This window comes from Nicotiana tabacum, chromosome 24, assembly GCF_000715075.1.
Source record: "Nicotiana tabacum cultivar K326 chromosome 24, ASM71507v2, whole genome shotgun sequence".
In the NCBI taxonomy this organism is placed as follows: domain Eukaryota; kingdom Viridiplantae; phylum Streptophyta; class Magnoliopsida; order Solanales; family Solanaceae; genus Nicotiana; species Nicotiana tabacum.
The window spans coordinates 21,531,745-21,546,098 of NC_134103.1; the positions used below are offsets into that span (position 1 = coordinate 21,531,745).

A 14,354-nucleotide genomic window follows, 5' to 3' on the forward strand; every position below is an offset into this window, starting at 1 on the left:
ATTGAATTGAAGAAAAAGACAGCAAATAGCATAAGGATAATTAAGATGAAAAATAAAAGGTCGAAATAGGATTGACACTTCTTTTTATCTGCTTACATTTGCAATATAAAACCGTTAAATTTAACAACTTTCTTCCCTCCAAAAGAAATTTTATAACTGTAATCCAAATCTAGTTACATGGCATTTCCTGCTCCAACACTTAAAATAGGGACTTTCTCATGCCAAGATTTCATTACAAAGAATTCAAGAAAAGACACATTCACACCAATTGACCCTTTTTCTCTTGTACCCAAATGCAAATCGTTGAGAGACCTTAAGCAAATTCAAGCCTTTTCCATAAAAACCCACATGCAAAATGATGTCTTTTTTATGAGTAAGCTCATAAATTTTTGCACGGCTGATCCAACACCTGCCTCTTTGCACCATGCGCACCTCTTGTTTGATCAAATTCCACAACCAGACATCGTCCTTTTTAACTTCTTGGCCCGCGGCTATGCTCGTAGTGGCACCCCATTAAATGCTTTTGTCCTGTTCTTGAAAATTCTAACATTAGGCGTCGCTCCTGATTTTTATACATTCCCTTCTCTGTTGAAGGCTTGTGCCGGTGCAGAAGCTTTGGAAGAAGGTAAGCAGTTGCATTGCCTTTTGATTAAATATGGCCTTAATGATGATATTTATGTTTGTCCTGCACTTATGAATATTTACATTGAGTGTAATGACAATGGTTCAGCTCGTCTCGTGTTTGATAGGATAGCTGACCCTTGTGTGGTAATGTATAATGCGATTATAATGGGTTACGTGAGAAGTAGCGAGCCAAATGAGGCTCTCTTGTTGTTCCGTGAATTGCAAGTGAAAAAACTTAAGCCTACTGATGTTACAATTTTAGGTGTTGTTTCATCATGCGCTTTATTGGGATCATTGGGATTCGGAAAGTGGGTGCATGAATATGTTAAGAAGAATGGTTTTGATCAATATGTTAAGGTGAACACTGCACTTATTGATATGTATGCAAAATGTGGGAGCTTGCCTGATGCAATTTCAGTTTACGAGAGCATGAGTTATAAGGACACTCAAGCATGGTCAGCGATGATCATGGCTTATGCTACTCATGGACGTGCTCTTTGTGCAATATCTTTGTTTCAAGAGATGCAGAACGCACGCGTTAGACCTGACGGAATTACATTCTTAGGTCTACTCTATGCCTGCAACCACAGTGGATTGATTGAAGAAGGTTTTAGATTTTTCAATAGCATGAAAGAAAGCTACAGGATTGTGCCAGGGGTGAAACACTATGGATGCATGTTGGATTTGATGGCTCGGGCGGGCCGCCTTAATGATGCTTTTAAGTTCTTAATGGAATTGCCAATTTACCCTACAGTTTTACTTTGGCGGACATTGTTAGCTGCTTGCAGCACTCATGGAAATATGGATTTGGGGAAGCTGGTACTTGAGAAAATCTTCGAAATGGACAAATCACATAGTGGCGATTATGTGATCTTCTCAAACATTTGTGCTCGAGCTGGGAAGTGGGAAGAAGTGAATTATATCTGGAAATTGATGAAAGTTAGAGGAGTTAAGAAAATTCCAGGCTGTAGTTCGATAGAGGTTGACAATATAATGCATGAATTCTTCTCTGGGGAGGTTACGCGTATTGAGCACAGGGAGCTGCACCAGGAAGTTGACAAGTTAATTGAGAAATTGAAATTGTTTGGTTATGTTCCTGATAATTCTATCGCTTTTCGTCCTGGCCTGGAAGATGAAGAGAAAGAAGCTACTTTGAGGTACCACAGTGAAAAATTGGCAATTACTTTTGGTCTTCTTAATAGTCCACCCGGAAAAACAATTCGTGTTGTTAAAAACCTTAGAATCTGTGGGGATTGCCATTCAGCTGCAAAACTCATATCGCTCATCTTTAAACGAAATATAATTATCAGAGATATGCAAAGGTTTCATCATTTTGAAGGTGGAAAATGTTCTTGCGGGGATTTTTGGTAACAAATGAACGATATGTACTCTTGCGGCAGGAAACATCCACCACCTTCACATTAACATGTTTCATGAATTTTAAGGTGGAAAAGTATTTTTGGTTACATAATTGATGGAATGCACACTAGAGAGAGCAAGCATCAACCACCTTAACATCAACAGGAGCAAATGCAGAGTTTCCTTGTGATGACTGGGTATTCTCATCAGCCATCAAAATAGTTTGCCTTACAGTTTTTCTTGTGAATCTTGGTGAATTGCGTAACCCAAGGTTTGAAAATAAGTAGGTTTTTTAGTTTTGCATACATATTACATTTTGCTCAGTTTCTTTAATTCTTTCAATCCATGAATTACATGCGAAGCTACTCTTTCTTGTAATCAACTGAAGTACTAAACAGTACTAATTCAAGAAGAAAACTTAAAATTGAATCCATTAATACCCCTGTATTATGGAAAATGAAATTCAGCATAGAACCAATTTCCTTGAAATACTGTGTTTCCGTTTGGTACATAATTTCATTATTTTCCAAACAAAGGCCTAATTGAGATGAGACCATTATATGTCTTGGATCACCGACCCTTTTTTTGTTTTGGTAACAATGTTTCATGAAAAGAGAGGACCACATAACTTGTTTTACACTAACCTGCTTGACGATATTCTGGCCACTAGCCAGCTTAAATTTTATGAACTGCCATGTAGAATTCCTAATAAATGTCGTATCTATCATAACATATGCCTCACCCTTATTAGTAATATTTAGCATGCTTCCCATACTTCTCTGTGATGGGGAGTCAAATCAAGAAATGGCTCCATTTGGCACATGCTCGCTGTCCAAATTATCCTGTTAGACTAATGTTAGCAGTTTGTGTTCCACATGATTTTACCCCTTGGGCATGAAACTAACTATTATTACTAATGCAGAATTTGGTAATTTGTTGCCATCGACACACTGGTAATCTTGATAATTCCTGTTTTACATACATATGTGTATGTATGGCTCTGGATGGTAAACACCATCATCAACTCCAATAACAACCTTATCTATAGACAAGGATGAGATACTGCCGCCCTATGCTGATCAAGATTTTTATATTGAAATATTTGATTGTCCTCTGTGTCTCAGAGTTTTGATTTTTTTACTTTGTTCAGCTGGCAAGTCTTCCACTTATCGCTAGTTCCTCATAGAAAGAATGTAGTTTTCGGTTAAAAGTTAATGGAGTTTTCAGGACACATTTAAACTTTCTAACTTTAAGGTTATGTTTGTTCTCAGTGGCCACATGCACAATGTGACCAAAAGCGAAGTTGTTGCTATCCAACTACTGGAAAGCCAGCAGTGAACTTTGGCATGCATGGGCTTTGGACAAATTACAACAATGGCTCCTATCCAAAAAGTGGTGATAACACAGCCCTCTATAATGAAGCAGAGGTAAGCTCAACAAATTGCTATTTTACGTATTATAGATATGATGCTCTTTTGTACCTTTGGCACACTGGCAGTAGCTCGTGAACAGAGTTAATTTCTAGAAATAGTTGCTCTAAGGAACTTTCTTTCTCGAGTTTCTACCAGTGGAGTTCCTTTTTCAACGGATGACATGGGTATGATTACAAATCTTCGCCCACTAGCCCCATCAAACATCAAGTCCATACTAGATTGGAGGTGGTGGGAGTGGGCAGGGCAAGAAAGTAACAATCATACCCGATATTTAGAGCGCCAGAGATAGAAAGCGGCGACAGCTGGATTGGAGTTACTGAACATTAAATAAGACCATTTTCATGGCTGACATAATATGAGTACTATAACATCCTTGTGTGGACCTCTTTGTTACAAACCTAACTATTGATCTGTATTTTGATATGGTTGTATGGTATCAAATTCTATCTTAATAGGTGTTGCGACCAAACACACTCACGCAAGTATACGCGGTCGTCAAGTAATAAAGTGACTAAAAGTCGGATGTCGAACCCACAAGGACTTATGATTAACTATTAACTAAATTAGACTATCCCAATTATCTAAACAAGAATTAAATCTAAAAATATTTTATTCTAAACTAATTAAATAAGAAAAATATAAATAATAAACTTTGAACAGAGAAAGAGCAGATTTTAATGATATCAATGTAATGAAAACGATCTAGGGTTATGGGCTATCTAACAATCCTATTGTATTCTTCAATTGAATTGACCGACTAATTTATCTAGCTTATTGGTTGACAGGGTTAATGCTCATAAGAATCTGTCGAGTTCTTACTCGCCTATTCAAGCTAACCTAACGCCTATATGTCTATGGAGTTAGAATCAACAAGAACGCATTTATAATTCCTGTAAATCAACCAAGCAAGGCAATTAGGTATATGTCTATCCTAACTACGAATCCGTTCCCCGATGCCCGAGTTCAAGAACTTGCCCTACTCAATCCTATATGCAATATAGAATTCCCACTTTCGAGTTCAATTCTAGATTCGTAGATAATATTCAATTGGTGATCAAGCAATTAAATAATTAAGTGCAAGATTGAATAAATAAACTAATATGATAAATCAAGAAGTCAAAATCAATATCCGAATAACAATAGTCATGAAAGAACCACAACCCTAGAACGTGAAGTTTAGCTCCATATAGACATGGTAGCCAAACAACAAATCATACAAAGAAACATAAAGATTACTAAGTTTGGTGGGAGAAAGATGGAACTTGATGAATTCCGGCCTCCACAGCTTTGTCGTGGCTTTTTTTCCCCTTCCAAATATGTTAGATGACCTAAAAGAGGCGTTTTTGGCTTATATATTGCGTACCAAAGTCGTGGGCCAAAGTTCTCCTATTTCTAATCCAAATCAGCTTCAGGGATTGATGCTAGGGTGGATGCGTCGCATCCACCTCGTCCTCCACTTCTCAGCTTTGCATGTGAGGGTGGACGCGACGCATCCTCCCTTCTCTTCTACTTCCCAGTTTCGGATACTATGGCGGACGCTATGGGCCGACTTCACTGCTAAGGGTGCACGAAAGATGATGTTTTTCTAGGTTGGATGCGACGCATCCAATCTCTCTTCCTCTACCTAGAGCACCTTTTCTTCATATTTTTGCACTCCAAACACCCTAATTCACCACACACAACTCAATTAGTCATAAAACCAATAATTAAACCATGTTGGGCATTTTAAAGATCAAATAACATCAAGAAGCGGTTAAAACATGGGTAAAGTAACATCAACACATATCGAAATATGCCAAACATCACTACCCCACACTTAAACCTTTGTTCGTCCTCGAACAAACCATCCTATAGTAGACGAAACAAAATTAAGCTCTTATCATTCAAAGCACACTGCACCTATGACCATGGTCATTTGCCACAACTAGGCTCTAGGCTATGCATCACATACCCTTCCCTTTACTTATGCCATTCTTTAAAAATATTCGAACAAAGACAACATGCTCACAACAATCCTAACCTCAAAAACCGACTCAATGTCACTATGCACTCATGGCTTGAACACCCAACATCATAGAGAAGTCTAATAACGTTACCTATCCCTCGTGAAACCATGTGCCCTCACAACAAGAACAAGAGAGCGAGTTCAATCCACACATTCGAATCTCATGATCAAATATATTTTAATGACTCACATATATCAAAGAAAATCGCTCACTCTCACATAGAAGTCACATGCATGCAATTGGTACCATAGGCTTGCCCTTAATGTAAATCTCTACTAATGTAAGCTCGCTCGATCTAAAATCAATTAGGACTTTTTCATGGTTGTAATGTGGGCTAAGGGAAAGGTAGGATATATTTTAGGAATAGTGACTCAACCTCCTAAGCACTTTAACACATCATCAAATAACTTAAGCGCAAATTCTTCAACACCACTTCAATTTCACAAATAATATCACCCCAACAATATTTCCTCTTTCTTTAAGCACTACTTTAATTCATACCCACTAGCAAGAACAAGACAACAATTTATTCCTCTATATTTTTCTTTCTTTTTTTTTCCAGATTTTTCTTCTTTTTTTTTTTCTTTCAATTTCCGCTAGTGGTGTATTATTTTACAAAATAAGTGCACCCTTCTTTCTTTCATTGATTCCACTCAAAAGTCACCCCACACTTAGTCCCTTCTTACTTCTTTTAGCGCTCATCTAACAATTAAAGTGCTTTAAGAGGTAAAAGGATCAAAACAATGTCAATTAAGAATAAAAAGGGTATAGGCTTGTAATGTGGGTACCAAATAAAAGGTCTACAGGCTCAAAAGGGTTAACTAGGGATAGATTTTATTTGTGATAAGCAATAAGCTCAAAAAGATCAAAGAAATCCTAAAATCATTTTTCAAACTGAGCATCACCTCAAATTTCGCTTCAACTCACATACCGGGCAAGTTCTAGACACAAGTACACTACATGGACTACACAAAAACTTTACCACACATGGCACATGACTCACTAAGGACGATCACATTCCGACTCTCAAGTAATGCAAGTATTCACGGAGCCACGAGATATTAAGTATTAAACACAAGGTGAACATAAGTCATGTAAACGAGATATAGGCGCCACAAAACATGCTATCCAATTTAACAAGGCATCATCAATAAATTCAAATCATACAGAAGATACTACACATGCGAAAGTATAAATATGTTACTATCAAACAAGTCAAGGGCGCCTAGGTTCATCATTCTTGCTCCTTTTATTCCCTAAATTCCTAATCTACTCGGAAAGAAAAAAACTACCCGGTTCAAACTACATCCCATGGAAAAGAACCGAGGCACAAAGAAAAACCACAGGGGATTATTACTACCTAAAGAAAGCTAAAAGATATATTTTGGATTTTTGTTTAGACTTTAATCCCTCAAGAAAACTGTCTAGGAGATCAATCGTCGGGAAAAGTCCAATTTTTCTACTTTTTTCGTTTTTTTTTTAATTTTCTTTTTTTCTTTTTTTTTTCCACAAAAGCTACTACACTTAAGAATGAGTACTACAACTAAGCTAAAATAGCACAGAAACTCATCCAAACGATCTCCTCACCCCACACTTAAAATTTTGCAATGTCCTCAATGCACATTATAAATAATAAGAGGGTAAACGAGACTCCCTGGTAGGCCAAAGGCCGAAGCAATAGCGGCTCACGAGGTACTCAGACTTCCCCCAGGCATCGTCCTTTGTGTGGGCACCCCACACTTAGTCCTCACCATCTAGCTCGCTTTTGCACTCTTCTAATGGCTTTGCTTCCTATGCTCATAATCCTACAAAACAAAAATAAATACTACAAAATAATAAAAATAAAATAAAATAAAAAGTAAACAAAAATAAAAGAAAGCAGTAACGCTGGGTTGCCTCCCAACAAGCGCCTGATTTAACGTAGCGGCACGACGTGAACCACTTTTTGCCTCCACCTCGAACTTATGAATTGAGCCCCTAACATGGCATCCAGTTTGCGGCTATGCTCCAGTGGTGGGGCTACAAAGATAACCAGGCCAAGTAATAAATTTTTCACTCTACACTTCTCGGCCTTTAGATGAGGAATGTATTTTTTGCTTTTTGGCATGACAAATTCAAAAATATAGGCATCATGTTCCTCTTCCATTGACTCCTCCAAAGGCTTAGATGACTCGATTTCCATGTCATCATCCAAATACAATGTCGAAAAATGTTTAGAATGAGGACCAACACGCCCCAACTTTAGAATTGTATTACTATTTATATCCTCATATGTGCACACATTAGAGTCTTCAAATATAACATTATCTGCTACCTCGCATGGCTCTAGTGTACTTTTCTCAACATGGGCATCATCAACAGAAATATGCTCGAATGATTGGCTCTCCACTTTTAGCTCCTCAATTTGGCGTATAAGCTCCTTTTCAGCTTCTGACAACTCATTACTATTTTGTTGGGCGATAGACGCAACAACCTTTGCATTTAATTTATCTTGCAAGTCGTGAATAGTAGTGACAAATTTATAGATCCCTTGTCCCAGTTTAGATCTTCCTTCTATAAAGTATCTCATCTCATTTGTAATTTCCTCACATTGAGCCTCATATATTTCTAATCTTTCGGATTGTTCCACCAGCGACATATGGCTCAAAATCTCCACTTTTTCAAAATTATCTGTTTGCTGGTACTCGCTCTCTTCATTCAATTCTTCCATATTGGCCTTCATTCTTGTGATTGCTGCCCTCATTCTTTTCATATCTTTTTTGAGTTCATCCTGTTGCTCTGCTACTTGCCTCAGAATATCCCTAATATATGCATCAGGCTCCATATCCTGCACTTCATTGCCCCTATCAAACTCAGAAATATCATTAGAAAGATCATAATAAGGGCTCAGAGAAGGATGAACAAAATTAGGACAACCATCCCAATGGCCATCTTGACCACCACACATATTATAAATATTCCACTCAAAGGATTGAGATTGTGCGCACAACTCGCTCCTGGGAACATTCTGACAATTTTTCCACCAGTGGGGTCCTCCACAATATGGACAAGGATCATCAAAATAAGAATAACCATCATTCGAACAATTTTTATTCCAAGATGCTATGCTAAAATAAATAAAAAATACTAACTAAAATAAAATAATAAAAACATGAATAGATAAAAAAAATGTCTAATCTAGAAAAATAGCAAATTTCTAAGTCCCCGGCAACGGCGCCAAAAACTTGTTGCGACCAAACACACTCACGCAAGTATACGCGGTCGTCAAGTAATAAAGTGACTAAAAGTCGGATGTCGAACCCACGAGGACTTATGATTAACTATTAACTAAATTAGACTATCCCAATTATCTAAACAAGAATTAAATCTAAAAATATTTTATTCTAAACTAATTAAATAAGAAAAATATAAATAATAAACTTTGAACAGAGAAAGAGCAGATTTTAATGATATCAATGTAATGAAAACGATCTAGGGTTATGGGCTATCTAACAATCCTATTGTATTCTTCAATTGAATTGACCGACTAATTTATCTAGCTTATTGGTTGACATGGTTAATGCTCATAAGAATCTGTCGAGTTCTTACTCGCCTATTCAAGCTAACCTAACGCCTATATGTCTATGGAGTTAGAATCAACAAGAACGCATTTATAATTCCTGTAAATCAACCAAGCAAGGCAATTAGGTATATGTCTATCCTAACTACGAATCCGTTCCCCGATGCCCGAGTTCAAGAACTTGCCCTACTCAATCCTATATGCAATATAGAATTCCCACTTTCGAGTTCAATTCTAGATTCGTAGATAATATTCAATTGGTGATCAAGCAATTAAATAATTAAGTGCAAGATTGAATAAATAAACTAATATGATAAATCAAGAAGTCAAAATCAATATCCGAATAACAATAGTCATGAAAGAACCACAACCCTAGAACGTGAAGTTTAGCTCCATATAGACATGGTAGCCAAACAACAAATCATACAAAGAAACATAAAGATTACTAAGTTTGGTGGGAGAAAGATGGAACTTGATGAATTCCGGCCTCCACAGCTTTGTCGTGGCTTTTTTTCCCCTTCCAAATATGTTAGATGACCTAAAAGAGGCGTTTTTGGCTTATATATTGCGTACCAAAGTCGTGGGCCAAAGTTCTCCTAGCCCTAGTCCAAATCGGCTTCAGGGGTTGATGCTAAGGTGAATGCGACGCATCCACCTCATCCTCCATTTCTTAACTTTGCATGTGAGGGTGGACGCGACGCATCCTCCCTTCTCTTCTACTTCCCAGTTTCGGATGCTATGGCGGACGCTATGGGCCGACTTCACTGCTAAGGGTGCACGAAAGATGATGTTTTTCTAGGTTGGATGCGACGCATCCAATCTCTCTTCCTCTACCTAGAGCACCTTTTCTTCATATTTTTGCACTCCAAACACCCTAATTCACCACACACAACTCAATTAGTCATAAAACCAATAATTAAACCATGTTGGGCATTTTAAAGATCAAATAACATCAAGAAGCGGTTAAAACATGAGTAAAGTAACATCAACACATATCGAAATATGCCAAACATCAATAGGTTATCTATAAACGAAGCTAGAATTATTCCAATCACATGTCCTTGTAGTCTGACATTGAGATTATCATCATTTCATTAAGTAATGGTTGACAATTAGCACTGCATTAGGATTGTGTCGAGATCAATTGAGAGTGATAAGGAACTTAAAGTTATATTTGTTTATTAACTTACAAACAAACGTTGTATACAGGAGTTTGGTTTGTTCCCAATTATAGCGTGGTTAGGCCAAGGACATGCTTGCTATTTGCTAATGTAGCCACAATCATAACAGAAATGTTCTCTTGGGCAAGTCGTTTGCTATCCGAGATTTTGGTTTGAGTCCAACTCGTGAAGCAGTTTGTGAGTGTGTGTATACCTCCGAGATAACTTTTTATCCACTACTCATCCTCGAAATCTAGTCTAGCTTAGTCATATAGGACTTAAAACTAAAGTGCTTTCTCTGTTGGTTTAATTGTGGAATCAAATAGTGGCGAACCCAATTTTTTTAAATTAGGGTGACTTATAACTAAGGTGCTTTCTTTGTTGGTTTTATTGTGTCAGACAGCGGCGGACCCAAAATTTTTAAATTATGGGTGCTAAACTACTTTTAATATGATATTGCTACTGAGATTGGGTGCCAAGTCAACCTACTTGTGCGCGTACCTTTAACGTAGGTCCACCATTGAAATTAGACCGTGATCTCAGTATAATGCCTCAGCATACATATCTGTAACCATATTATATGTATAGTCAATGATTTGTCATTTGTATGTATAGTCACCTCAGTCGTGCTCGTCGTCAATCTGATAGATAGATTTATATGCAATGGCGGATCTAGAGTATAGTATATGGGTTCCTTCGAACCCAATAACTTTTGCGTAGACCCTATATTTTTATTAAAAAATCCATTAAACATTTATAAATATCTAACTGTGAACCTAGTTATTATTGTATATTAATTTGAGATTACGATAAGAACCTATAAACTTTAAATTCTAGATTTGTCAATGTTTATATGTATAGAAGGATAGTATGCTCAAAGTTTTCCATTATGACAAACCACCCAACCCTATCGGTGCACCCTATCCCTGTGGTCCTATCTCAAAGCACCGGCCATATTAAATATATCATGTGTACCTTGCTCTTCTCTCGCATTATCACATGGCACCTCTCTTCTTTTTTTCTCTTTTTTTTTTTGGGTGAACCTGTAATAATAGAGATAAAAAGAGAAGACCATTGGTGAGATTTAAAATTTTTTACTCAAATAGTTGAGTACAAAGTTGTAAATAACCACTTTGCTGTGACTCATCTCAACATTGCACTTTTTCTTTCTCCCCCCCCCCCCCCTCCTTTCTTTCCCATGAATGAGCTAATTAAACATTGAAAAAGAAATACTGAAATTCAAGTCACCTATCTGACTTAAAATTTGTAATGAAATTAATTGAAATTCGAACAACCTACTGGTGCACCCCATCTTAAATTTTGTAATTCCAGATACCCCGCTTGTTCAAAGGTAGGTGCACAATCCATATACAAAATATACTAGAGTGATTTTGATTGTGTTATACGGTTTCAGTACTGATCATCAACATGGGATTTGAACAGGGAAATCCTCAATCTCATCCGTCCACGCGTTCTTTTCAGTGGCTGCATCAACATTCCTTAGCGCGCGCCAAACAGCACTGTTACATTTGAATCCTGAGCCAAAACCTATTTGCCATGCTCTGTCACCCTTCTTTATCCTCCCTTTGGCCTCGGAATAGGCCAAATTATACCACACTGAGCTACTTGAAGTGTTTCCGAACCTATAAAGTGTCATTCTAGAAGGTTCCATAAGTACTTCTGAGAGATCAAGATTCTTCTGAAGTTCGTCCAACACGGCCCTCCCTCCTGCATGAATGCAAAAATGCTCGAACGCCATCTTGAAATCAGGGATATATGGTTTTATTTTCCTTTTAAAGACATTTCTCGCGACTAAAGAGGCGAAAAAGAGGAGCTGCTCGGACATTGGGAGGACTAGAGGGCCCAAAGTTGTAATATTTGTTTTTAAGGCCTCACCAGCTACTGCCATTAAGTCTTTTGACAATGACATGCCTTTTTTCCCATCCTCTTCCTCATCTTGGTAGACGCAACCGAATGCTCTGTCGTCTGCACCTTTATGGGTGCGGACAACGTGCATCAGTTGATATTTTGAGCGCCAACGATCCGAGAAACGGTTCGAAAGGAGAATAGCAGATGCACCCATCCGGAAAATCATATTTGGTATTAGCTTTGATTTGTCTTTCCCCGTGTAGAAGGCCGCTGAGACTACTTCCGTGCTTACTATAAGTGCATAGGTGTTTGCTTGCCCCTATTCAGTAATTTCATATGTCAGGAATTTATTGGAGAGAGATGAGGTTAAACTTGTCAAAAAAAAATACTTTTTTTTATTTCCTAGGTACGAAATTTGAAGGAAAAAAACTTTATAACATACTAAAGTATATATCTTTAGAACTCGTAGTCTTAAACATGCATGACATTCCTGTGGCTAAATTTAATGTTAAAGAGTTTCTAAATATTAAAATATATTATTGATCTTATTTGGAACAAATAAAAACAAAACAAGGGCCATATAAACTAAAATGAGGAATCAAGTGTTATTAAAACCTTCATAGAAATGTTTCCACATGAGGTCACTTAACCTAAATAGCCGTCTACATAACCGCTAAATTAAAAATAGCAGACAAATACTATATAATATATGTATAATCTATATATATTATATGTATAACCATATATAATTATTGTACCTATAATCTATGTATACTTGCTAGGAAAAATAAACAGTGAATCCGACTGAATGTTTGTGTAAAGATTGTGAAAGAAGATATACCAACCTGTAAAAGCCGATTAGCTAGGTCCACAGAAATAAGTCCAGCACTACAACCCATGCCTCCAAGATTATAGGTAATCACATTAACTCCAAGCTTATAATGGTTGACAATCATAGCAGAAAGAGAAGGTGTTGGATTAAACATACTAGAATTAACAATAACAATCCCAATCTCTCGGATTTTCACTCCTGTTTTCGCCAACAGATTGTCAATGGCACCAACAATAACCAATTTAGCTTGATGTTGGTTACTACTAAGGGAAAAATTTGATGGAATCCATTTATCTACTGGTATATAAGTCTTATCACTTAAACCTGACCTTTCCAATATTTTCTTTTGAAAATTCAAACTATCTTCATCAAAAATGCCTGCTAATTTCTCTACTAAACGTTCTTTAGATATCATATAACGTTCATGTGGTTTGTAACATGCAAAATCAATTAAGTAAACATTTCTTGGACGACTCATGAAATATAATGTGGCTAAAAAAACAACAAGTGTTGAATAAGATTTCAACATTGCTAGATTTGTAATGAGATCTTCAAGTGTAAGAGTTGAAAGATGAAGTCCAATAGCAACAAGAATTGGAACAATGAGAAGATAAATTGCATTTGATATTAGGTAATGGTATCCAAGTTTTACATATTTAAGTCTAACAGAAAGAAGAAAATTGGGTAGATTTGAATGGATTTCTCCATTCCGAGAATTTTCTGCCATTGTTTTTGGAGAAGAGAGGAGAAATACTAAAACAAGAAAGATTGAGGAAAAAAATATTTGGAGTATGATGAGTTTCCAAGTACATCAAGATTGGTCACTATTTAAAGAGTACTGAAAAAAATAGACTTGCCCACCCAATTAATGTGCCATTAATCGATGATCTATAAATACAATATAGTCAAAATTTGTCATTTACATTTGCCAACTTTCCATTTCATTTTTAATAAATGCACAAGTTAGGTTATACTCTCCCCGGTCCACAATAAGTGATATTTTGATATTTTTTTATGGTCCAAAATAAGTGATTTTTCCAGATTTTAAGAATGACTTAATTATTTTTTTCCTACACTACCCTTGGAGTAAATAATATTGGAGTATGTGTTAGGAGTGTTTATGTGAAGAGATAGTAAATGTTAATATGGTCAATTTCATTGCTAATTAATATTAAAAGGTGAATTTCTTAATCTGTGTGAAAACAAAAAAAAATTATTTATTGTGGACCGGAGGAAGTACTCACATGTGTCAGAAGCAATTTTTACTCATGATAAGAAGATAAGCTAACGAATTATTGCACTTGTAAGAAAGGATAATAGATTATTGAAGAATTAACCTAAATAGCAGCCCACTCAATTATTTAAACTAAAAATAATCGACAAATGTATAATATATGTATAATCTATGTATACCGGCTAGAAAAAGTAAATAGTAAAATCAAACGGCTATTTGTGTAATCTATTATGATAAGAAAACGCTCTTAGTTCAGTTAAGCAGAAAGAAGTAGATCT

General features: G+C 36.5%; 2 protein-coding genes across 3 annotated transcripts; one reads left to right on the forward strand and one right to left on the reverse strand.

The window, feature by feature from the left end:
* Positions 1–21: 21 nt before the first annotated feature.
* LOC107771122 (pentatricopeptide repeat-containing protein At2g02980, chloroplastic-like) lies at positions 22–3,838 on the forward strand. 2 transcript variants are annotated; one of them, XM_016590447.2, is made up of 2 exons: positions 22–2,266; positions 3,255–3,838. In XM_016590447.2, the coding sequence occupies exon 1, from the start codon at positions 178–180 to the stop codon at positions 1,993–1,995; it is 1,818 nt and encodes a 605-aa protein (XP_016445933.1). In that variant the 5' UTR covers positions 22–177; the 3' UTR covers positions 1,996–2,266; positions 3,255–3,838. The 2 variants fall into 2 exon arrangements, with proteins under 2 accessions (XP_016445933.1, XP_016445932.1); XM_016590446.2 differs by having other exon boundaries at positions 22–2,180.
* A 7,380-nt stretch (positions 3,839–11,218) lies between these two features.
* LOC107771123 (3-ketoacyl-CoA synthase 20) lies at positions 11,219–13,649 on the reverse strand. The gene is made up of 2 exons (XM_016590448.2): positions 12,856–13,649; positions 11,219–12,329 (listed from the first exon to the last, which is right to left on the reverse strand). Exons 1-2 carry the CDS (start codon positions 13,567–13,569, stop codon positions 11,565–11,567), a joined length of 1,479 nt encoding a protein of 492 aa, XP_016445934.1. The 5' UTR covers positions 13,570–13,649; the 3' UTR covers positions 11,219–11,564.
* Positions 13,650–14,354: the final 705 nt, after the last annotated feature.